Here is a 24,338-nt window from a genome sequence, read left to right as displayed (position 1 = left end):
ACACCGAACTCGACGCTTTCGAGTGGAAAACCTGAGCGTGAGGCCTCGGCAAGAGACACCGAGTCTCAAGGCGAGACGGGACATGGAGACACATGTGTGGGCACTTCCTGTGACCACATCCTGCAATTCAGGGCCAAGGACAGGGAACCAGAGAGTCCACCGGGGATGGTTTCTCACGCCCTGTCCTGCGCTGGTGGCTCAGGGACAAGGCTGCTGCTCCCGCCTCTTTGCTCCTACCTTTCTTCTGCCGCTTCGGCTGCTTCTGCCTTTTCTTCTTCAAGTTTCTTCAGGAGGCCGTCCTTCTCCAACCTGCCGTATAAATCTAAGATCTCCAATTCAAACACTTGCGTGATCCTTTTCTGAGCCTCATACCTGCTCTCCGCCGCCTGCAGCTGTCCTCTGAAACACAGACCACCCCAGGATATAGGAAGCCCCGCTGACAAAAGAAACCATCATCGTGGAAACCCGTGCCCACCGAAGTTACCTTGCCTGGACTTTAACATCTTCTAAATATTTCTTCTGCTCCAAGAGAAGGTGGTCTTTCTTGGCCAGGTGAGATTCCAGTTCCAAAATCCGTTTCTGGGAGGTATCAAGCCTCTGATTCTGCTGGAGAACGTGGCTTCTGTTTTTTTCTAGTTCTTTCCGACACGCAGCTTTCATCATCTCCACCTCCTACAAGAGGGGCTGGAGTTAGTCCCCGAGGAAACAAGCGTGCTACCTTCGTTGTGCAAAAGCAAGGCTCTGCGCACGAAGAAGGCGCTCTGGGGCACTGCTGCTGGAAATCTGAGGTCCTACAACTTGCTGCGAAGAAAGCTGGCAAGAAGTATTAATCTAGTAGTCCTTCCTTGAAATTCGCCCCTGAGGAAATCATCTGAAACATGACTAGGCATTGTGCACAAAGATGTATCACCGTATCACGTGGTAGAAGGGCAAAAAACCGGAAGTGCTGTTAAGTCTAACACCAGGAGAAGAGTGAGTTAAAATACATTTTATATCTCTAAGTTTTTAGTAAACTTACAGTTTATGTATCAGTAAGAAAAAGATTTAAAAAATAGACTTTCTATAAAAACACGTGAACGGGAGATCAACTAGGTCAACGTGACACTCACAGACACCGAATGAAGCTACCCGGATACCGCTTCTTTCAACATAGTGCGGTCGCAGCTGATGTGTCTTCCGTCAGGCTCTTGTCCCCACACACCGACTGAGAGAAAGGCAGCGGGCGCAGCACAGTGGGACAGGCTCGCTCAGGCCACGCCGCACATGTGGCTCGGGCACCCCGAAGGCCTAGAGAGCACGCCAGGCAGATGGCTGCCTGCCGAAAGACCAAGTCAGCTGAACCCAGAGCAACTCAACTAACTAAATAAAATCTTTAAATAAAAAAAAAGGACAGAAAACAAGGAGCAAGGAGATGGAACTTCCATGGGGGTGTCCCTGCCTCGAAGACGACCAGTGACTGCTTTCCTGGAGTGGAACTCCACAGATTGAAACTCAGGAAAGGGCACCGGATCATGGACGTTCTAGCCGTGCCCGAGGGCTCCAGACTTCAGCACAGGTGAGGTGAACCAGCTTCTGTCATCAGTGACAGGAGTTCTTTATGGAGAATCAAGCCGACCACTGGACTAGGAACATCCATGCGCCTCCACGAACCCTCACAACCACCGCAGGATGTCCTACCCCACACCTACCAGCCATGCCCAAGCTGATTCTCCGGTAACGCCCTGCCTCCCCACTTGACTGAACAAGAGGAAGCCTGACTCCTGGTCCAAGGTCAAATTCTGACAGGTCCAAGGCAATGACTGAGCTAGGGATGGACACAAAACACAATCCTGGCCAGCAGCAGGGGTGGGAAATCTGGTGGAGGGTTCCTGGCAAAGTCTCCTCACTGACAGACCCGCAGGAAGCGACCTCTCCTCTTCCAGGGGAGATTGTGATGTCTGTCTACCCGTGACCGCCATTCCTGTGGCTCACACCTTGCAACCATCGGCACAGCTAGCCAGAGGACAAGGTTGCTAAGACAAGCCAAGCGGTGCAGGAGAGTGGAAAAAACGGGACGCCTTTTTTTTTTAAAGTAATCTCTAGGCCCCATATGGGGTTCAAACTCACAAGCCCAAGATCAAGAGTCACATGCTCCTGTCCATCTGTCCATACTCTTGATCTCAAGGTTGTGAGCTCAAGCCCCACGTGGGGTATAGACACCACTTAAACAAATAAAAAAATAAAAAAAGACAAAACCTTAAAAAAATTTTTTTTAATTCTAAAAAGACAGGGGCATGCTCTACGGACCGAGCCAGTCAGGCACTCAGAACCGGGCTCTTGGATACTGTCCCTACACTGACTGGGCCAGCCCGGAACCCACCGGCTTTCGGACTTCTTGTCAAGTGAAGTAACGAACTTCTTTTTGTTAAGCTGGGTTAGTGGCGTCTTGGTTCCTGCTTACAACCGTGGACACCCCAGCTGCTACATGTCAGGGTCATCACATCCACGTAGGGACTGTGAAACAGGGTCCAGAGAGATCAGGTGGCTGTGGGAGGTCCCAGGAGTCCAAGTGCTCCAGCCAAAGGCAACAGCACAGAGGCCAGCCCAGCTGACTTCCCTCGGCAGAGGTTAGGAATGCATTTCGGTCAGCATTTTCAGAGGGTCTCCTGTCTCTTAGGTCTCTGTTCCCCTTGTTCTTTTCCAAGCCCAGTATACCTCCAAAATGAGTGCTGGCTGGTTTCTAGAAAGTTCCACATTTAACATCCTTCTAAAGGGAGTCTGAATCCGGGAGCTGAGAGGAACCGCGAAGTGAGGAGTAAGGAACTCCATCATGAAGACTACATCTCCCTGCTTCTAAGACGACTTTCTAATGTGGCCAAAAAAGCTTTACAAAGCACAAACCCGAGAAATCCTAACAAGTAAGCCTGTGTGTGACGGAGAAGTTAGTGACAGGAGGCATCTGAGCATTTGCTATTAAAATTCTATCCCAACTCATTCTCAGCTCATTCACTAACATTACCCGAGGCTATTTATAAAGTGACATAAAACCTCTGCCTCAACACCATTGGCGAGACACTAATTAGTGTAAGATCATGCCAATACTGGCCTTGTTGCCAGGACTGAACCGCCATCTGCTGAAATTAAATTCAACATTAAAAGGAAGAAAAAATATGGATACCAGTATATACCCACAGTCCCAAGCGTTATGTTCAACAGAACTGGCTTCCTATCCTTTTTTTCTCTCTCTCTCTCCCTCCCTCTCTCGAAGCGGGCACGGGTGAGAGAAGACAGACCCTTTATCAGCTACTCTGTACCAATTACCAGGCGGCACTTTCACTTACCCTGACTTCATTGCAAAGCCAGCCAGCCGGGGGAAACCAGCTCGCACAACGGCCGAGGACAGCTTGTCCGCGGGGCCACGACCATGCCATGCGGCCGCAGACCCACTGCCTGGGTCCTATGGGCTCCCCGCGCCCCGGGTGTGGCTCCCCAAGCCCCCGCATACCTTTGTGGTATCCGAGTGCTTGCTCTGCAGTTGTTCCAGGTACAACTCGTTGACCTCCCCGAGGACCAACAGCTGCCGGTTCAAGAACTCCATCTGCTGCTGGACCGACTCACTGTTCGAGAGCTAACCAAAACAGGGCAGGCAACATCAGCGGCCCCGTGGCCCACATCTGGCCGGTGTGCGCACACGGGGGCCGGCTTGCAACTCCGGGTGTCAGTGCTACAGGACAATAAACTCCCACGGTTTCAAATCCCCTAACACAACGGCTAGCGGGGAAGAAGGCATCCCACAGCAACTTCAAAACGGCGCTGAGCAAAGGAGAAGCAGTGGAGAGTCGCTACATCAAAGTGGCCACCCACGGGATGCCTGCGGAGGACAGGCGTATATGACCTTCACCGCGGGGACAAGAGCCCAGGGTTAAAGCCCAGGAAGACGCACTTGCTCGTATATAAACTGTACAGAGTGTGGTGAATCCCAAAACAGCAGGGACCCTAGCTCAGGAGCACTTTGTAAGCAAACTTCCCACGTTTATGTAAACGAGGATCTAAGAGAGGGTTCCCAGGGGCACACACAGGCCCAGGGGCAGGCCGGGTGCTTCTCCACTGCGGAACCTGTCCTGTGCATTGTGGGGCGGGTCGCAGCACCCAGGTCCCTGCCCGGTAGCACCAAAGTACTCCACACATTGCCCCTTGCCCCCGGGGCGGGGTGGTGGTGGGGAGGGGAGGCCACCTCGGCCTCGCTCCCGGGTGGGAGCCCCAGCTGGAGGCACTAAGATAACGGGCTCACCCCGTCTGGAGGAAGAACGTCAGTTAGAGGTGTGAGAGGAGACCCAGCCTGCCCCGCGGCTTACCTTCTGGGACACCTGACTGAGCAGCAGCTCCGTGTGACACACCTTGCTGTTGGCCTTCTTCAGTTCCAGACGCAGCTCCGCGATCATGTTCCTGCAGTCCTCCAGCTTCGTCTGCCCGGAGAGACGCGCCCCCAAGTTACCCACTGCCTCTGGCCAGGGCCCCACCCCACCCGGATGTCAGTCCGCGGACAAGTGGGGGAGCCCAGCTTCGCAGCTGCTCCACTATTCTTGGGTCACCAGGATTTAGTTTCTTAGTTTTAAAAATCAAGTTATGGCTGATTTCTGAGTTCCTGATTTGTTTAGCAAAAGAACAAGAAGCTCTTAGATCTGCAGTCCCCAAACCAAGCCAACCCACAGGGCTGGGGCAGGGAGGTGTGAAGTGTCTGAGGGAAACACAGCGACACCTGCCGCTCGTCATGTGAACTGCACGCTGGAGGCCGCGGAGAGGGAGTAGCAGCTGAGCTAGCGAGGGCAGGGGATGCAGGCACGTCTGCACGTCTGCGAAGCAGCGATCTGGGGTTTGCTGGGATACAAAGCACTGTGTGAATACCGGCGTGAAACGGGAAAAGAGGGCGTCGGTGTCCAGTGTGACTCCAAGGTCTGTGCCTCTGTGGTGCCCAACGGGGACACACACAGCACTGGTGAGTCATGGTGGTCGTTTAAAAACAAAATCTACAACAACGTAAACTTGGGTCTACAGTCCTCAAACAGCTGCTGGGTTGTCGGGGAGTAAGGACCAAGTTGCTCAGATCTGCTTAAAAGCACAACGGTCAAGGGTTTCTTTTCGCCTCGGAACGCCAGGAAGTGACCAAACTGCCACGGGAACCGCGTACGACCTGAGCTGGTGGGGGAACCTCGGCCCGAGATGCCGTCTATGCGCCGCCGCATCAGAGAGAAAAGCCCTTCCTGCCCACCGGGCTGAGCGAGGCGCCTCCGTGCCCCGTCCCAGCTGCCCAGACCGGGGCCGCCGGCCGTACCTGCAGCTCCTGGCTCTGGTTGTAGAACTCCTCACGGTCATGCTGCAGCTGTCGGATCTGGCTGTGCAGCTGGGCCACCACCGTGTCTCGCTGCTCCTGCAGCTGGCTGTACCGGGCCTGCTCCTTCTGCACGCTCACCTTCCAGATCTGGATGTCCTTCTCTTGCAACTTCAACTGGTCTTTCTAGCAGAGAGCAAAGACGTGATCATTTTAGCTGCCTCCCGGCAGGGGCAGTGAAGCACCCGTGTCACCAGTGCCGACGGCCACACGCCGCCCTGAAGCTTTAACCGCAGGCACCACAGCCATCAGCTCGCAACTATCCAGCCACACTTGCAGGCCGGGGCCACCAACCTGCCAGCGGCACAGGGATCGGGAGCCACTGGAAGAGCCTCTCTCAGATGCCAGTTACTCCCAACACCTTCCGAAGTCCTAACCGCCAGTGCTGGCCCAAGACCTCTAATAAAACACCAAGCAGCCAGGTGCCTAACACCGGCTGCCACCCTGGCGGTGAGCACAGAGTCCGGGGACCTCCTCAGGCAGCACGGCTGCCAAGTGGCTGCCGGTTCACCGCCGCCCCCCCGCCCCCCGTTTCGCGGAATGGGTAACAGAGGCTGCGGAGGCTGAGTGACTTCTCTGGGGGGAGGAACGGCAGAGCCCCTCGGTCTGACTGGCTCCCCCCGGTGCTGTGAGATTTTTGTCACAAAACAGCTTCAGGAGAGCTGGTTTTGCATTTGGAGGAACAAAATTGCACCTCTGACTCTGTGACCATCGTAGGCGATCACAAGTACACATGGAAGCCACTTGTCACCCTTAGAGACCGAGCGACCACCCCGAGCTGCGGCGGCACATGGAGCCGGGACCGGACACCGGGGGCCTGAGCCGGCAGCCGCTCCTTCCAGAAGACGGAGCCCGCGCGAACCCCCGAGCCCGAGGCAAGCCCTGCCCGCGGGCCCCGGGGGCTCACCATGGCCGCATTGTGCTCCTCCAGGGCCGCCGCCTTGACCGCCTTGCGGAGGAGCCGCCTGTTCCGGAGCGCGTGCTGCTGCCTCTTGAAACGCTCATACAGTAACTGGTTGTGCAGCAAGAGCAGCTGGTTGCGGAGCGTGCGGATCTCATCGGAGGGAGGAGAGCCTGATTTTAAAGCAGAGGGAGGGTAGCAGAGAGGCCTTTTACGGACCGTTCCGTCAAGCCCAGGTCAGCCAGCTTCCGAACCGCGCTTCTCACAGCAACAAGTCCCCGCTCCCTCGGCAAAGGCCACCTGCGTCTCAGCAACGGTCCCGTCAGGAGAGGGGAGGGGGACTGACTACCGGCCGCCCTCTGAAGGAGCACAAGATGCTAGAAGGTGGGAGGGCTCCTGAGAGCTTCCTGACTCCTCCCCGCAGACCCAAACCACCCGTACGGTTCTTTGAGGCGCCCTCCTGCCCCCCATGCTGTGTCCTCCCCGGGGCCCAGCTCCCGCCACCGACCTCACTGGGCTCTTTCCTACGAAAGCCGAGCACAAGGTCGGCACTTTCTGTACTTCCAGCCTCAAGCACCTGCTACGTGCCATTTTCCAGAAGTAGAAAATGCTAGCTTTGGAACATCTGAGGTATTAGGGGCCAAGGAGATACGCTGGCTGGAGCAGCAGCCAAGGGGGACCTGTTCCTACAGGGCACGCCTCCTCCAAGGACAGAAAAGGTGACAAGCACGCAGGATCCACGTGGGCTGGTCTGGAGTGCAAGTAACAACTTTACCTCCAAAGTGGGTCCAGTCGACAGACTTGCTGGGTAAAGACAACCTAGGAAGGAAGGTGCGGGGGGACAAAGTTACCGAGCTCGCCCGGACGCCTTCTCCGGGCTGTTCATTGCCGCAAGGCTGGTTCACTTCCTTGCAGTCAAAAGCAGCAACAGCCTAACAAAGCTTCAATCCCCAGGTGCCCAGGGTGTCAGAGGTGGTGGTGCGCAGCGGACGGGGGCCAGCACACCCACCAAGCACGACCGCAGCGGACGGGGCCGGCACACCCACCAAGCACGACCGCAGCGGACGGGGCCGGCACACCCACCAAGCACGACCGGCTCCCCAGGGCGCAGACGTCCTCCCTTGGAGCTCGTACCATGGCCGATCTCTGCTCGGCTCTCCGAGGCGACGGAGCGCCCCAACATACTGCCAGCTACTTTCTACTCAATATGCCGTGTACCTGAGCCGTGTACCTGAGGTGCCATGTACCTGAGCCCGTTACACCAAATCTCACTCAACAAGAGAGATCTGTCAAATTCCACCTGAGACCATGACGTTGAAGAAAAATTAAAACCAAGACCTTGTTTAGCAAGAGCCAAGGACTCGAACCCTGGAACTGGTAGGATTCGCTCGCCCCCCTCCTCGATAACCGCTGGAAAGGGCCGTAGAGGAAGGGTGGGGACAGCGGCTCAGGCCTCTCGGAGGCAAGCCTGTGTGTGAGCGCGGGCGTGCGGGAGGGGTCGCCCTGAACCACTGACTTGCTTTCCATCAGAGGAACCGCATTACCTACGGCCGGAGGAGGACACACCGGGACAGGGACTCCTAGGTCATCCGGATACCAGACACGCCCCCTCACGCTCTCAGAGCACACAGCCCTGCAGGGCAGCCCCCCGGTGAGCTCGCCCAAGCGCCCTTGCAGGACAGCCCCCCTGGGGCTGGTGGCCGTGCACGGGCAAAGGCAGCGGCTGGAAGGACAGAGGGCAGCCGGCCGCCGCCGTGAGCACAGATGATGAGTCCCACTCCCCTCCTGCTCTGGCCGAGCCTCCTGCCACGGGCACGGCGAGGGAAGGGACGCCGCGGCGGGGCCTTACTTGCTCAGCTCCTTGCTGTGTGCGTCCGCTCCCTGCTGGACCAGCCTGTCCAGGACTTCTGCGGGGGAGGGCGAGGGCGGATAGTCTTCCTCTGCGTTTCCTTTTGCTTTCTTTAACAGTTCCTTGGTCTTCTTGCTGACAAAATGATGGGCGGTCTTTGGCAATGCCACCTCAAAAAGATGATCGTAAGGGGGAGGCTGCCCACTTCCAAACCCCACTCCCCTCTGAGGCGGAATTTTACAAGGGCTGGGAGTGAGGATGCTGGTCTCCAGCGAAGTCTGGCGCTCCCTGTGCCCGGCAGGGCTCTCGGCGGCGCCTCCGCAGGGCGGGTCTATGGGAGTAAAGGCTTGCTTTGGTGTGTCAGGCCCAAGCTTGTCCAGGGAGGAGTTTAAAGGCTCAGGGTTCACACTGGCGCCCTGAGCGCCAGAGGTGGCCGAATGGTTCTTGCGAGGACAGCCCGGGAGATTGTCCTGGTAGAAGGGAGAGTCAAAGCCTCCTCGAGGAACCAGGGGCTCCGTCTCGGCCGTCGTGATCTCGGACAGTTCTTTAGAGATCGCCGCTGAGAGGAGGGAGGGAGACAAGAGCCAGCACTGTAAACGGGCCACCTGGGTACGGCCAGGCCGTGCTGTGTGCTGCCAAGGGCCACGCGCTGCGACACTTAAAAGGCCACCCCTTTCCTTGGCATAGGACCCAGAATACAGCTCCCACCTTCTTCCCCCAAGAGAAGAAAAACCAAGCAAGCCTGGGAGAGCTGACACTCGGTCCCGGTTTCAGGGCGCGGTGAGAGCTTGACCATCTCGCAGTAATCTCGTACGAGCCCGGAACCCCACACACTACCTTCTTCTTTAGCTTTCTCGATGCTGTCCTCTTCGGAGGCGAGGTCTCCTAAAAACCCTGGAAGGTCACTTAGAGCGACAGAACCTTTGCTGCCAGGTAGCTCTTCTAAGAAGAAACGAAAACAGCTCAAGTCAAAGAACTACACGGTAACCCCCCAACTGTGAAAGCGCTCGCCCCGCGTGGACGGCGTCCATAGGCGTTCTTCCTGCCGTGTGAGGCAAAGAGACTAGAACCAGCGCCCCCCACCCCCTGCCCCCGCCCCGAGCGGCCCCAGAACACGAGGCTACAGCAGGGAGTCTAATTAAAGGTACTGAAAAACATAACCCCACAGAAGATAAAATCCTCCATTCTCAACACCTGAGAGATCAGCTAAACACCACAACCTGATCGGCTCAAAATGCACGTAACAGGTACTTCACGGCAAGAACTTAAGGGCTTTTTTTGATATTATTAGGTTGGTTTTTAGACTTAATTACGCCTCACTATCTCTGGCCTTCATCAGTGTGTGGTGTTCCCAAATTTCCCCGTTTACACACATAACCCAAGAAGAGACAAGCAAGGTCTAGGGTTACCCAGAGACTTTACCTAATCCTCTGTCGTTTGGGAGATGGTGCTGTCTATGTAGACAGGGCCTTGCTGAATCTGTTTTTTCTTCCTGAAAAGATAGGTACCACTTATGTCATAAGGCAGAAAACTGTATGTGTTCTCTTGTGTAAAAGACATATCTTAAAAATCTAAACTTTAACACATTATAAAAGAGATTAATATTTGGCTCAGTGGTTTAAGCACTGTTTGGTCTCAAGGACCTTCATAGTCTTAAAAACCAGGAGTCCCATGAGCTTTTATTTATGTGGTTCTAGTACAGTTACTACACTAGAAATCAAAACAAACATTTTAAAAATGTTTACTACTTCACTTAAAAAAAATAAATCCAGGGTGCCTGGGTGGCTCAGTTGGTTAAGCAACTGTCTTTGGCTCAAGTCACGAACCCGGAGTCCCGGGATCGAGTCCCACATCAGGCTCCAGGCTCCACGGGGCTCTGCTTCTCCCTCTGACCTTCTCGCCTCTAAGGCTCTCTCTCACTGTCTCTCTCTCAAATAAATAAATAAAATCTTTAAAAAATAATAATAACAACAATAAATCCATTATATGTAAACATAAATGATACAAATTCTTAAGAAAAGTAACTACAGTTTCCACAACAATATACACAGAGTCAGTGAGATGAGGGAACCTTTTCTGCCTCCGTGCCTGCTCTTCCGTGTCTGGCTCAGAGGAAGGAAGCCGGGAGCTCAGACCAGCCTCTGCGCTCAAGCTGCTGCACTGTGTTATTTTGGCTACAGCATACGAAGGAACTTCTAAGCCCCAGGGTTAAGTAGTTATAAAATGACTTAACCTTTGATGACCTGACAAGGAGTCATTTCTCAGGGGTTGCCACGTGAGATCTGAAAGCAGGCCGCACCACCTTTCGTGCTGTGTTCGAGACCGCGGGGGCGCTCTGGGCTCTGCCCTTTTGCCTATGGCGGCTCCGGACCATGGCACAACCAGACACTTAGAAGATCCTGACTCGCCCCGTTGGGCTTCCCAGTGTGGAAATATTCACCACATGACATAAAAACCTCGATTATTCACCGGGCTCCCTAGAACTTTTCAGTCTCTTCACAAAAGTCTCGGGACACCATCAAGCTCCTAGCGACAGAGATCAGGTTTGTCGTACTCTAATTTTACCTGAAAACTGAATTTTGCCACCAGCAGCAAAGCCTGTCCATTGTTTATTTTGAAGTGACAGCTGGTCACGTAAGCAGCAGCCTGTCCCACGCCCGGGTCTAAACAAGCATCGGCCTTCGGTCGGCTGTCCCTTCACATCACACTGGCGCTCCCCGAGAAATACAGCTGGTCTAGCCATCAACTCACGTCACGGCACCAGGGTCTGTGATGGATCCCCTATTTTCTCTCAAAGAATATTAAATAGGTATGACCTCAAGGGTCACGATATACTAAAATAAATCCTTCTTACTCCTTTCCATGAACACTCTTAAGGCATTGGCATTTTGGCTTTTTTATCTTTTGTTCTTTCAAACCGAAGACACACGGGACAGAAGGCGGCATGCACCAGACAGTTTGGTGCCAGCCCTGATCTGTGCTGGGGGCCGGCCCTTCTCCCCCGCATCGCTCTGTACCACGAGTGCAAACGCCAACGTGGTTAAGAGGGGAAAGGGCAGGTTGGTATGACTATGAAAGCGGTCGAGCTCCTGGGTCCCCCGAGAGGCTTCTGGAGCTCCAGGGAAAGCACTTAACACTCTGAGAGCTGCTGGCGAGTCTATATTCAGTTGCCCTGATCCAAACCCACCACATACCCGGTCCAAACTCCATCTGACATTACGAGCTTCGTGCCCAAAGTGAGGCCACATGTGGGTCACCGAGCTGGGGCAGAGGGAGCGCAGACACGCCGGCACGTACCTTCTTGGGGGGTGTGGCTGTGGCCGGCCTCAGGGAAATGGGCACATAGTCGTCCGAGGGGCAGAGCGGGGCGGGAGGGGGAGACGTTGCTGGGGTTCCCAGAGGGGTTCCTTTTCCACCTGCTCACAGGCAAGGACAACATACACACCATCACCAAGCCTATTAGAAAACTCTGAATCTTTTCAACCTGCCTGCAACAATGAAGAAAGCCACTAGAGTGAACTTTCTAGGCGGCTTGAGTCTTTTTTTTTGTTGTTCACTTTCTAGGTTCTGAAAACCCCCAAGCTTTGTATGAACTGTCAACCACAGGCTGACTGCTGCAAGCAGCCCCAAACTCACTGCTGGATTAAGAGACAGTCCCTCGCCACACACAGCAGGCCCAGACCGACCCACCGACCCACCGAATCCCACCGAATCCCACCTCAGACGTACATACCAGTTGTACCAAAGACTTTACTGTAAGGGTGTGACAGATCAGGTGGGACATTCCCAGGAGACGTTGGAGGAGTGGTCATACCACAAACCGAAGATGGGCTCCAGAGAGCAGCCTGGGGAGTTAATGAGGCGGGTCAGCAGTGAGAAAGAACACCAAGGCACCCCTAAAGGCCTATACTCATGACCGGACAGAAAAACTCCTCTTATTAAAACTTTATTATGATGCATCTTGTAAATCTAGACTCCAAGAGAAACCCAAGTGGCAACAGTAACCACCTTTCCTAATACCACGTTTCCTCAAAAATAACTCCTAAAACGAGCACAGTGAGATGATCCCAACCAGACGCTAACTCCCGACCCCAGCGGTCCGCTTCACCAGCGCGCAGAGAAGCGAGCAGGCACACTCTTTCACACCGTACTTGTGGCGGCTCAGTCAACAGCCGTGTCGATGGGGGACTCAGAGTCTGAGGTGGCTGCCCGGGCGTATTTAACAACGTCGGCCGAGAGCTGGAATACGGGGTCGAGGTAGCACTCCCTAAAATGAAAGGCAAAGAGTATGTGAGATTAGTGTGCGATTTTAGATTATTCCGGGGGGAAAAAAAAAACCGGCCCCCAAACCATACGCTAATGTTCATATTTCTTAGATAACTGAGGGGACTCCTGACGTCCTAGGGACAAAGTAACACTTAAATGCCTTTTTAAGTGTTCTTTGGAAATAGCTCGGTAAGGTTGTTCTTTTGTTTGGTTTTTAAGATTTTCTTTGTTTAGGGCGCCTAGGTGGCTCTGTCGGTTAAGCGTCTGTCTGCCTTCAGCTCAGGTCATGATCCCAGGGTTCTGGGACCAAGCCCCATATCGGGCTCCTGGTTCAGCGGGGACCCTGCTTCTCCTCCTGCCAGCCGCTCCCCCTGCTTATGCTGGCTCTCTCTCTGTTGCTCACTCTAAATGAAATCTTTAAAAAAAGATTATTTAGGGGCGCCTGGGTGGCTCAGTGGGTTAAAGGCTCTGCTTTTGGCTCAGGACATTGGTCTCAGGATCCTGGGATCAAGCCCCGCATCGGGGGTCTCTGCTCAGCAGGGAGCCTGCTTCCCCTCTCTGCCTGCCTCTCTGCCTACATGTGATCTCTGTCAAATGAATAAATAAAATCTTTCCCAAAAAAAGATTATTTATTAAAAATTGATTATTAAAAGATTATTTGAGCGAGAGCGAGCGGGGAGGGCAGAGGAGGAGGGAGAGGAAGAGGGAAAGAATGTCAAACAGACTCCCCCCCAGAGTGTGGCCCCAACTCATGGCTCAACCCCAGGACCCTGGGATCATGACATGAACCGAAATCAAGTCGGACACTCAACCAACACAGCCATCCAGGCTCCCCAAGTTCAGGAAGGTCTGATGTCAAGTTAAGCTTCAGGGTAACTTGAAAAAACACAGCCTGGATGACACCCCTAATCGGTAGTACCTACAGATAAGCCCGGCTTCTCCAGAAACCAATTCTCAACTGTCCAGATTCACTCAAACTGTGTCCACTGAGTGCAGCAGCCCAGGGGCCTCACTGAAACAAAGACCCCCTGTCGGGGGTGCTGCCAGGAAGGCAAAGCCTCAGGTCCACACTCCTCGTTCTGCGTTAAAGACCCATCCCTGGTCCGCTGGCATACCGTCGGGTAGGAGGCCAAAGATGTGGGGCTCCAAATGAAACTTGAAAGAGGGGTTCGTCAGGAGACACTGAGGCTTTAATTTTCAGCATCTGGGAAACAGTTCCTAGATGCTGCAGTGAGTCTCACCCCAGGAAAAGAAAAATTAAGTGGATGTAAATGAGCCATGCTTTCCCGAGACGAAGCCGAGGTCACTCTTACCACAGCTATTCTGCGTGTCGACGTAAGGGCTGGCGGCCACATCGGCCGCACGATGAGGAAAGCGTGCGGACACCTGCGGGGACACGGAGTCGCCGTCTTCGTATGAGGCTTCTGCGGGGTCCAGAGAGATTTTGGCACACTCTATTACAACATCGTGTGTTTCTAATCTCTTCCACCTAGAAGAGGCACCGACAGTTAAGAAAGGCAAGCTGTAATCCACTTAATCAAACACCCAACTCTCAAGAACGCTAATGCAAGGCCAGGCACAGAACCAGGATTAGCGACGGACAAGGCAGAAGAACCCCACCAGCCCAAGCATTACACTGTGCGGTGTACTAAGAATCAGGCATCCATTTTCTAAACCTCCACCTTCCCTGTTTAAACTGGGCATATCAGGTTATCAGAACCTCATCTGAAGCGAAAATGTCAACAAACAACTGGGCAGAGCAGAGCCTCCAAAGAGAGCACAAACTATGCCGGTCACTGGGGGAGCTTCTCCCCCAGAACGAAGGTCATCAAAGGTCCAGGGAGGCCTGGAAACTGCTGGTGGCTGCGGTGGGATTTAAGGTCTCCTGTCAGAGCCTAGGGGGTCCTACCCCATCTCTAGACCGGCAACATGGCACAGAAAAACTCAAGCCTCGAGGAAGCCCACGAGGACGTTTTTGTAAATCAGCCAAGATTCCTGTCATATGACCCACAGTCCCACTTCTAGGATTTAAGCCTGTGGAAATCAACACACGGCAAGATACACAACAACGCTCAGCACAGCTCATCACGGAAAAAAGAAAAGAACCCAAGATCACACCAAGGGGATATATTCTGTAGAAGAAAAATTATTACACCATCCTAAAAAGCTCTCAGCAGGTCACTGGCTGCCAAGTGTCAGGAAGGAGACTGACCACAAAGGACACGGAGGAACCTTGTGGGCATATGACACATTCTGTATCCTGAGTGTGACACTTGTCAAAACTTAACAAACGGATGAATCTTATTGTATGTCAACCATACCTCCCTAAAGCTGATTTTATTTTATTTTTAAAGATTTTATTTATTTATTTGACAGAGAGAGACACAGCGACAGGGAACACAAGCAGGGGCAGTAGGAGAGGGAGAAGTAGGCTTCCCGCCGAGCAGGGAGCCCAACGGGGGCTCGATCCCAGGACCCTGGGATCACGACCTGAACTGAAGGCAGGTACTTAACGACAGAGCCACCCAGGCACCCCCTAAAGCTGATATTAAAAGTCGTGTTTACAAGACTCCGCGGTTTAAGACGGTCAGGATAGTGAGCTCCAACGAATAAAGATTGAAAACTACTCAGAGATACGCCCACAAAGAGAGAGAGATGAGGACACCAAGTGTTCAAATTAAAAGAACTGAAAGTCATGGGCCATGTCCTTTTCCTTTCTTACCTCTCCAGTATTTGCCAAATGGTCTACAAAGCCCTAATAATGAATACACCAGGGACCTGCTCCAGTATGAACTTTAAGACGGTGTAATTTCGCTATCCAGTTATCCAAGGAAGCAGGAATCCAGCAAGACTCATTTTCATGTTCCAAATTTCACAGAAAAATCAGCACTGCACTAAGGGCACGCCAGGGATTTACCCCAACAAAACATCAGCTTCCACACAATTGCTCTAGAAAACGCACCCCTCGATCTGAGACGGTGACGATGGGATACCAAGTAACAGAACCAGAGAGTCCCCAGGGCACGGGCAGCATCCCAAGGGGGCAAGCCTTTCGCATCAGCACCACGCCTGCAGTCTGAGCGGGTGCTCCCTGCCCGGGGTTCCTGCGTGCTAAGGGCGGCCGCCTCCCCAGGTACTCCCGGCACCAGGGGCGAGGGGTGAGGAGACAGCACGGGTCAGGACGCTTACGTACAGGCAGGAGCTCGCTTTTAGAGAATCTAGTGGACTCACAACACAGTAGAATATACATTTACATGTCTGAGTTAATCGGACTTATGCTATTTCCTTGGTTCTTAAAAGCATTTTTCACATCCAATGTCTCTGAAACTGAGAAGTCATATCTAATTAGCTGTGTGTTAGTTTTTGTGGCATTTTTTTTTCTTTCTCAGACAAACCCAAAATAGAAGGGCTCCGTGATATCTTGCATTTGATGAAACAGAGCTGTTTAAAGAGTCAATTAAAAGGTCCCTCCCGCGACCTTCCCCTCAACCACTTTCCCAGTCTGTCGGCGGAACCGGTACCCCGCCTGCATCTTATTTTGAAAGAATACGCTCTACGCTCTGAATTTCCTGTATACGGATTGTACCCATCATCTGCAGACTTCTACTATGGCCAGCGAGGACGTAGACCGCTTCCGAATATCCTTCTCCCTCCTCCCTGCTCTCAGCAGACGTGTATCATAGTTTCGTTTTCTTCAAAATTAGTTTTCAGTAATTAGAGTGTACTACTAATTACTTATTAAAAAAGATTTCCTTTTCTGTTAGATTTAGTTTATCCTGGAGTTTGGATTTTTCTGTTTCTTGTCCTCAGTCCTCTGTGTTTCTATTATAATTCTTCCTAACTGGACTCAACAGCTCTGAAACAATGCCTGATATAATTTTTACATAATGCTGTGCAAATAAGCTACTGGAATTATCCTCCCCACCCCTACCCTCCCGCCGTACTAGCTCCCTTCTGGAGGCCTCTCTCTCTCACTCTGCCAAGACTGGTTTGTTCTGAGGGCTGCTATGCAGTGTTACCCAAAGACTTCCCGTGACCACGATCCAAAGTCAAGTCCCCCTTGCTTCCTGGGCTCAGTCTCACCGGATTCTACTCTCATTCTGAAAGAACGCAGGCCCCAGTCGTTAGCTGAGAAGGGGGTCTATGGGAGGTAAATGTGACGGAAGCTGGGCGCTAGGTAAGCCCCTTCAATCAGGAAAGGCATGTCCTTCAATATCCTGATTGCTATATTTCTTTGTATTTTTCATACTTGTATTGGAAATTTTCTTCTATTATGTTTTCACAAAAGCTTTCTCCTCTCTAAAGCTCTTTTTTCTTGAATGTTGGCTTCTTGGACTGATTATTTTCTTAGTTCTCTGCTCAGAAAACTCATCTCTATCCACTGATTCTGCTTTCTGAGATAGTCTTAACTCTACCTTCTAGTCCTTTTGTTGAAGTCTTGATTTGAGCCCTCATTTTTCACTTTCAAGGAGGGTTCTCTGTCTCTGAATGTTTCCCTCCATGGCATTCTGACCTCTGCGTGTACTCAAATGCCCCATCTCAGTGGCTACTCAGATACTTTCCTCCTCTCTCTGTATTATGTTTCTTTCTAGCTCCCTTTCCTTCTCTTTATGTTGGTGTCTCTCTCTCTCTCTTTAAAAGATTTTATTTATTTGAGAGAGAGAGAAAGAGAGAGCACAAGCAGTGGGGAGGGAAGCAGAGGGAAGAGCAGACTCCCCGCTGTGCGGGGAGCCCAAGGAGGGTCTCAATCCCAGGACCCTGGGACCATGACCTGAGCCAAAGGCAGGTGCTTAACGGACTAAGCCACCCAGGCGCCCCTATCTTGGTCTCTTGTCTTTTGTGATAGAGCTTTCCTCGAAAGCCAGATGACCCCTGCCTACCACCGGAAGCGAGGCTCTCTAGGCTGGCCTGGAGCCTTCCAAGTTAGCATCACAGACTGAACATATGCATCCAATTATAGAACCTCCCCAACCTACCAAGTCTACAGTATGGATTCGGTTGTTTTTAAATATAAACCTATGGGAAGGAGGAGAATGGGCGAAGACAGAGCAGCACAACAGGCTCCTGAAGCTAGAAAGCAGACAGGCCAGAGGCAACCTATGTAGCACATCCAAGGAAGCAGAAACCTAAGCTCCCATTGTTTCAAACCTAAAAGTCAACCTGACCTACACCGCAGGATCCTTAAAAAGCTAAAAAAATGTTTACACGTTGAGGTGCCTGGGTGGCTCAGTGGGTTAAGCCTCTGCCTTCAGCTCAGGTCATGATCCCAGGGTCCTGGGATGGAGCCCCGCATCGGGCTCTCTGCTCAGCAGGGAGCCTGCTTCTCCCTCTCTATCTGCCTGCTTCTCTGCCTACTTCTGCCTACTTGGGACGTCTCTGTCAAATAAATAAAAAATAAAATAAAATAAATATATACATATATTAAAAAATGTTTACACATCAAGTACTTCTGGCACGGGAGATAAACGGCAGGTAGTTGAGGACAGCTAGCGTGGGGAAGACAGGGTGAGAACTATTTGAGGGTCAGGGTCCCGAGATCCCCTCCCCACCTCTACACTCCTGGGCAGCAGAAATCTATTATTTCTTATTATTATTATTATTATCAGAATCTACTATTCTCTGGAGAGAGTAAAATGGATTTTCGGGACTGAGCTATTCCAGAAATAGCTGAGGGCCTTTAAGTGAGCCATGTCCACTCTGAATGCCAAGGCCACTAGCCTCTCTCACCACCAGGCTCTTCCCTCCAGCGGCAGCCAGATACACACACACACACACACAACCACATACACATCTCTCTCTCACACACACACACACATACACACACACACGTCACACACACAGCCGGGAAGCTCAGAGGTGACAAGTCCCACCCTGTGGACAGCTTTTTGGTCTCCCTACCCAGACACCCGCAGATTACCAGATCTTTGTGGAAAGCCTCAAAGACTTTGAAAGATAGACAGTGTACGGATTGCACGGGGAACAAACAACTCCCAGATTCTCGAAGATGTGCGCTTCCATGAAACCTAAGACAGGCGACTACAGAGAGGAGCACTGAGAGACCCATGAAAAGGTCTCAGATGCCCAGAACAAGGCACGAGGAAGGAAACTTACAACAGGATTAAAAGCTAAAGATGAGGAAACCTTCAGAAAGAACAAAAGAGCAGAGAGAAAAAACAGGAGAGCAAAGAAAAGTAGAGGACAGTCTAGGAGGCCCTGATCTACATTCCAGCAGCTCCAGAAAGACAGACATATCAGAAGGAAGTAAATCAAACACGAGATAATTAGAGAAACTTTCCTAGAACCTGAAAGAAAGAGTTTCCAGATCAAAGGAGAGTAGGTTCTGACGAGGCAATGTGGGAACACGAGAAGATACAGGGAGGGCTCTACCGGCTCCCACAGAGAAACACAGCCAACACGGCCAACACAGCCATGAGAAAGGAGAAGAGCCCGGGGTCACGCGGCAGCACTGGCTGCAAGACGCGATGTCAGAATAAAGCCTTCAGGCTGCAGAAGGAAGGGCCCGGACGTCTGTACCGACCACATGGCTGCTTCCTCTCTCTGAGAGCTGCTGGAAGGTACATTCCCCAAAGACAAGAGCAAACCCAGAAAAGAGGCAGGAGACACAGGGGATGGGAGGTCCTGCACGAGACACGGATCCGACAGGCAGGCAAATAGACAGGCATGTGGTGGGCCATCACCCTTGTCCCCGCACTGCCTTCTTGACGGGGGGACGCAGTGTGCAGGTGACCCCAGCCCGATACATTGTTTCTGCTCAGTGTGTCCTAAGTGAGCACTGATGAAGGCCCTGCTCTCCCTTCCCTGCCGGGATCCACGGCGCAGACGGACCCTGCCCTGACCTGCTCCTGGAAGCTGGTCACCGTCAGCTGAGAGGCAGCACGCGAGTGGTCTTCGTCCTCTGCCACGTTCCAGCAGCACATCCAGGAAGCGGCCTCGCTGCGGGCCCTGCCAGATGCTCTGACTGGGGGGAGCACTGTGTCTCGGGTCTCCCCCGTGCACGACCTGGCCCACTGACGCCCCCCGCCCGGGGCCCTGCAAACCCTCAATGACGGGAAGCCAGATGAGGACACGAACACCGGTGTCTTCCTCTCGCCTCCCGGGAGCCCTCATCTGATAGCGACAGGACCGGCCCTTTCCTTAGCCTGGCTCGACTTCCCAATTCACTTTCCAAAAGCGCAACAATACACAGGGTAAAACTTGACAGAAAAGAAAGAACGATTAACATAAAAGCAAGACCGGGCGTTTCTTTGAAGTGGGGCAGGGAACGGGGCGAAAGATGGGGGCAAGAGCAGGGAGAAACTGGCCAGGGCTGCGGGCGCAGGGACTCCCGTGACGTCGCTGCACTTCACGGGCACAGCACGTATACCTGTCCCCGTGCCCGTCTCTCTCACACGAAGCTGTTTCGCACCCACTACAGCTCCGTGTGGCAGAGGGAGGGCTTGTGAGGTGAGATCAGGCAGGGAACCAGCTTTTTCAGTGGGAGATCCCCAAATGTCAGTTATCTATGGACAGGTTTCCCCAAAAAGCATTCGGTCTTCTGCCAGCGGGAGCCTAGCTGCCAGCCAGAGAAGGGGGAGGAGGGAGCTGGGTCTCTCAGCGCTCGGTGCAGGGTGCAGGGAATCACTCCCCGCTCAGCTCTGCCTGCCCCAGCCCGGCATCCTCGAATGGGAAGTCTGTGGGAAGTCTCACAGCTGCTCTTCCCCCGCGGAATAAACCTGGAGACTTCTCGGGGTCCCCGGAGGGCGCCTGGCCACCTGCAGGGGCGGCTCTCCCCTCGACATCTCCGCTTCCCATACCCCACTTGTTTCCAACCACACGCCACTCGGCCTGCCTCACAGTCACCGCTACCACCGAGCCCACGGCCTTCCCGGGGCTCCGCGGGCCACGTGTCTGCCCTGTAACCGCCTCCGCTCCCTGGCAGGAGTTGTTAATTCTGTACGTGAGGAGTGTGTTTCCAACAAGTACGAAGTTTGAGCTGCACAAGTCCGTCAGAACAGTGACTCTCTACGCAAAAGAACCTGTATTCCCAAATAACCCCACAGTAGGGACATCGCCTTGATCACATGACTCATCTGTCAAGAGACGCTGTGAAATTCTGAGTTGCCAGCCTCATCTCTATACCTTCGAGGGTCCAGTTCGTGGTCCTTGGATCCAGTCACTAATTCCGGGTGAATTCGCACGTGCTCCATCATTGGCTAGAAGAGTAGGGGTTGACAAATTATAAAAGGTTAAATTTCTGTGGCATCTCCCCGCAACAGAGTGTTAGTTGACAACAAAAAGGAGTCCTGACACCTGCTACAGCATGAATGAGCCCTGAAACATTCCGCCAAGTGAACGAAATCAGTCCCAGAAGACCACATACTATGTGATCCCCCGTCTGGGAAACGCTCGTCAGGGAGGCAAGTCTACAGAGGCAGAAAGGAGATCAGTGGTTGCCTAGGGCTGGGGCTGGGGGCAGAGCCGAACTACTTTTCAAAATCTGTCCCCTACTGAATGCACGGGTCCCCGCCGCAGCGCGTGCGCACGGCACGCGACTCTCCAATGAGCAGCCGTCACTCACCCTGACCACCTCTTCGAAAGTGTCCAAGTTCTCCTTCATACTGTAGTGAGAGCGTAGAAAGGAGACAAAGTTGCAGGGGTACATTCCGTAGAGGCGATGAAAGAGGGCATAAACACTGGCGTGGAGATGGACAAGATAGATCTCTGTCACGTGGCCTGAAACAGGAAATCACGGACAGGAGACTCAGCCAGACACAAGCAAAGGTGAGCACGCGGCCACCAGCGTGACCTGCGGTCGACTGCCCCCACCTCACTCCGCAGATAACGAATGTTTCTCTAAAATGCAAATCTGAACACACCAAACGCCCCTATTTAAAATCTATCAGGGGCTCCTTACGGCCTTTGGATAAATGCCGATCTACTTAGAATGACCCATAAAGCCTCTGACAGATGTAAAGCTCCTCTTCGGTCTTCCCCCGACCCTCTCACAATCCTGACCTAACTTTCTCATGATAATCACTCGCCCTAAAATCTGTTCTTGTTGCTTTTTATTATTATTATTTTAAGTAAACTCTATGCCACACACGGGGCTCAAACTCAAGACCCTGAGGTCAAGGGTAGCGTGCTCTACCAACTGAGTCAGCCAGGGCCCCCCCAGTCTGTAATGATACTTCTCCACTCTCGCATTCAGCATGAATTTCTTGAGCTTCTTGAACAGTCCTGTCTCCCTCACCTCTGCACCCTTAGTGCCTAGCACAGTGCTTGGTGCAGGACGAGCATTCAAACATTTGCAGAACAAATGTGAGAGATCCTTTTGAAATCAGGCTGTAGTCTTAGCTCTGCAGATTTGTAACTAAGGAGTGAAAAAACTATTATCCAGAAACTAGCTTAAAGCGCTGAAAGTGGGAGAAACCCAACACATTGTCCATCGCACCTCACCCAGACCCCACGGAGAAGCCCGAGTCCACAGGATCCGCACGGCTCTTCCACAATAATGCACAGACCACTCCTCTGCCCCCAAGAGCGTCCTAAGTAACCAGCATCACCTGGGTCTTGCACTTATTATTTAATCCCGTACAGGAAGCCACATATCTGGTGTGACATGGCTTACACACTTCATCTTTCCGACATGAACAGCTCGTGCTGGGCTTCCGAAAGACTCCAAGTATCACGTGCTTACAGCTGTGGAATCACCTGACAGAGCCTGCCTCCCTGCCAGGATGGGGGGAAATCCCACTACTACAAAACAAGGACACCGATCAGGACCCACCGCATCTTCCCTCCTTCACATGCAAGAGACGGGTTTCTCAGAACCCAAGGTTTGTCTTCTGTCCCAACAGACCAGCAGAGTAAGACAAAAAACGTGCCACAAGCCTAGTCTTGTACTGCTGTGACCCAGACTGTGAAGGTATTTTGAGAGATGGAAGTTTACCAACAATGAGAAGGTTTTACATCCTACCAGTTTCTCTGACAATTAATGCTCTTAAGCCAACAGAATGAGGAAGGTGTCCAATAGCCGGGCTTCGTATTTGTGCCTACAGTGAGCAGGCACACACACACCCGAGGCACTCCTCAGCTGCTGGTGACCACCGCCCCCTCCAGCTACGGAATTCTACACACCTTCCTTCACGGCCCATGACCTGCTGATCACGAGTGAAAGCATTCACTTGGCAGGGAACAACAGGTACGTAAGGACATCTTTACCTGGTTTCTTCAGGCACCACGATGAAAGACGGCCGAAAATATCAAAGAAATCATGAAGGTGCTGCTTCCCCGACTGTGGAATCATGGGAAGCATGGTGATCAGCACGAGGACACCTGTTGTGAGGACGATGACATCGGTATCCATCTGCAGAAGGAACGGCCGGGCGGGGAGAGCCGTCGGTCAGGCACAGCATCAGGACCAGCACACCAAGGTGCTGCTCTAAATTCCACAGGGATCACAAATTACAAGTCCCCTCACAGACTCATGTCCCTACCCCTCACGTCTGGGGGAGGCGGAGTGACACGGATCGGCTTCAACTGTAGTGAGTCTGCCAAGATCACTTCTGCTGCCCCCACACAAAGCTATATGGGAAACAAACTTCACCTTGACCTGGGACGCCCAAGTCCTCCAGCCGGCGGACCCTCTGCCTATAGCACATGGACGGAAGCATGACGAGCTGCCTTCACCAGAACAAAGGAACACGACAGTTCCCATTCATGCAACCAAATCTTCACTTCACTTACTTTTTGTTAATCCTTTTAAAAAACACTACACAAGTAAGGTAATACGGTATTTTTTTAAAGGATGACAACAGAAGTCATCCTTTTAAAAAATACTGTAAGAAATTAGCATAGTGCTAACAAGTCTCCTTAATTGCTCACCTTTATAGCAGCATTTACAGATCAGCAAATAAAAGAAGAAATGGTGACCTCTGACCATGTCTATAGTTTAAATATCAAGTCATATAACTTCAGGCTAATTGAAGATATTTAATACCCAATGGATAATGAATCAACTCGGCATAGCTACAGCGGCTCACCTGACCCATAATTAAATCATGAATGTTGGCCAAGTAACTGGAATTCAGATTTAAGAAACAAAGTATTAATTGGAAGATTACCATGCAGGCTAAGACTTCATTATTACTGTTAAAAAAGAAAAGGAAATCTACGAGTCTGGAAATAAAGCCTTAAGTAGATTTTGTTTTACGTTAATCACTAAGCCTTTTGTCACGGCCAACACCTGTCGAGTAAGAAGAACATAAAATACTGGTAGGAGAATCAAGAACACATAACCAATTCCAGTACAAAGGGCTAACCCTAATTTGCTTATGGTAATACTCTAACGGATGGCCTGGGTAGCAGCCCACGAGTGACTGCCCAAGCTTACCCTTTTGGAAAAGGAAGTGTTCTACAACCTGAACCGAACTGTGCGGCCTCAAGATGGAGTTATATTCTCACCAATCCACTCACTTAAAAAAAAACGTTAAGTTGTTCCAATTTTCCTTGTTTTTTGTCAACATTCAGTCCCATGTTTTTAGGAAGCCCTAGCAACGCGACTCCCACCTCCAGGGGGAATGACATGGCGACCCTGCTGCAGAGACACAAATCAGTTGCAGGGTGCTATATCGGACGACCCAAAGGTGCTGCCACCGAGAACAAACACTACTGGGTATTTTCACGTCTCTGTGAGGTAGAGGCAGTTAGCATTAGCCACATTGTCTTAGTCTACAGCTAGGAAACGAGTCCGGGAATTACAAGAGATTTAGCTAATAGCCTGGAGTATTTCAGCAAGCCACTGTCAAAACTAAAACCCCAAAGTTCTATTTAGGTTTTGACTCGCTGTGTAGAAAAATACACTACATTTAGTGCAAAAGGCAGACTGCGACCCCAGAGGCCTTGCATTAACAAAACCTTAATTATGGCTGCAACCAGCACCTGCTCCTAAATGG

The 24,338-nt window shown here is 52.1% G+C and overlaps 1 protein-coding gene across 4 annotated transcripts in view; it reads right to left on the bottom strand.

The window, feature by feature from the left end:
* TSC1 (TSC complex subunit 1) overlaps positions 1–24,338 on the bottom strand; it is a 49,671-nt gene that overhangs the window by 5,322 nt on the left and 20,011 nt on the right. For all 4 annotated transcript variants that reach the window (XM_044264599.1, XM_044264597.1, XM_044264596.1 and 1 more), the window contains 17 exons: positions 22,606–22,750; positions 20,963–21,117; positions 20,524–20,597; positions 13,698–13,873; positions 12,270–12,385; positions 11,852–11,963; positions 11,416–11,534; positions 9,541–9,610; positions 8,956–9,060; positions 8,119–8,677; positions 7,045–7,088; positions 6,276–6,442; positions 5,312–5,494; positions 4,335–4,445; positions 3,485–3,607; positions 485–672; positions 238–399 (listed from right to left, as the gene is read on the bottom strand). In XM_044264599.1, the coding sequence (XP_044120534.1) occupies positions 238–399; positions 485–672; positions 3,485–3,607; positions 4,335–4,445; positions 5,312–5,494; positions 6,276–6,442; positions 7,045–7,088; positions 8,119–8,677; positions 8,956–9,060; positions 9,541–9,610; positions 11,416–11,534; positions 11,852–11,963; positions 12,270–12,385; positions 13,698–13,873; positions 20,524–20,597; positions 20,963–21,117; positions 22,606–22,750 (2,609 nt within the window). The remainder of the gene's footprint in view (positions 1–237; positions 400–484; positions 673–3,484; positions 3,608–4,334; positions 4,446–5,311; positions 5,495–6,275; positions 6,443–7,044; positions 7,089–8,118; positions 8,678–8,955; positions 9,061–9,540; positions 9,611–11,415; positions 11,535–11,851; positions 11,964–12,269; positions 12,386–13,697; positions 13,874–20,523; positions 20,598–20,962; positions 21,118–22,605; positions 22,751–24,338) is intronic.

The sequence above is a fragment of the Neovison vison genome, chromosome 9, assembly GCF_020171115.1.
Source record: "Neovison vison isolate M4711 chromosome 9, ASM_NN_V1, whole genome shotgun sequence".
Lineage (NCBI taxonomy): Eukaryota > Metazoa > Chordata > Mammalia > Carnivora > Mustelidae > Neogale > Neogale vison.
The sequence above is the reverse complement of the archived record's forward strand: the minus strand, read 5'-3'. Positions and strand labels throughout refer to the sequence as shown.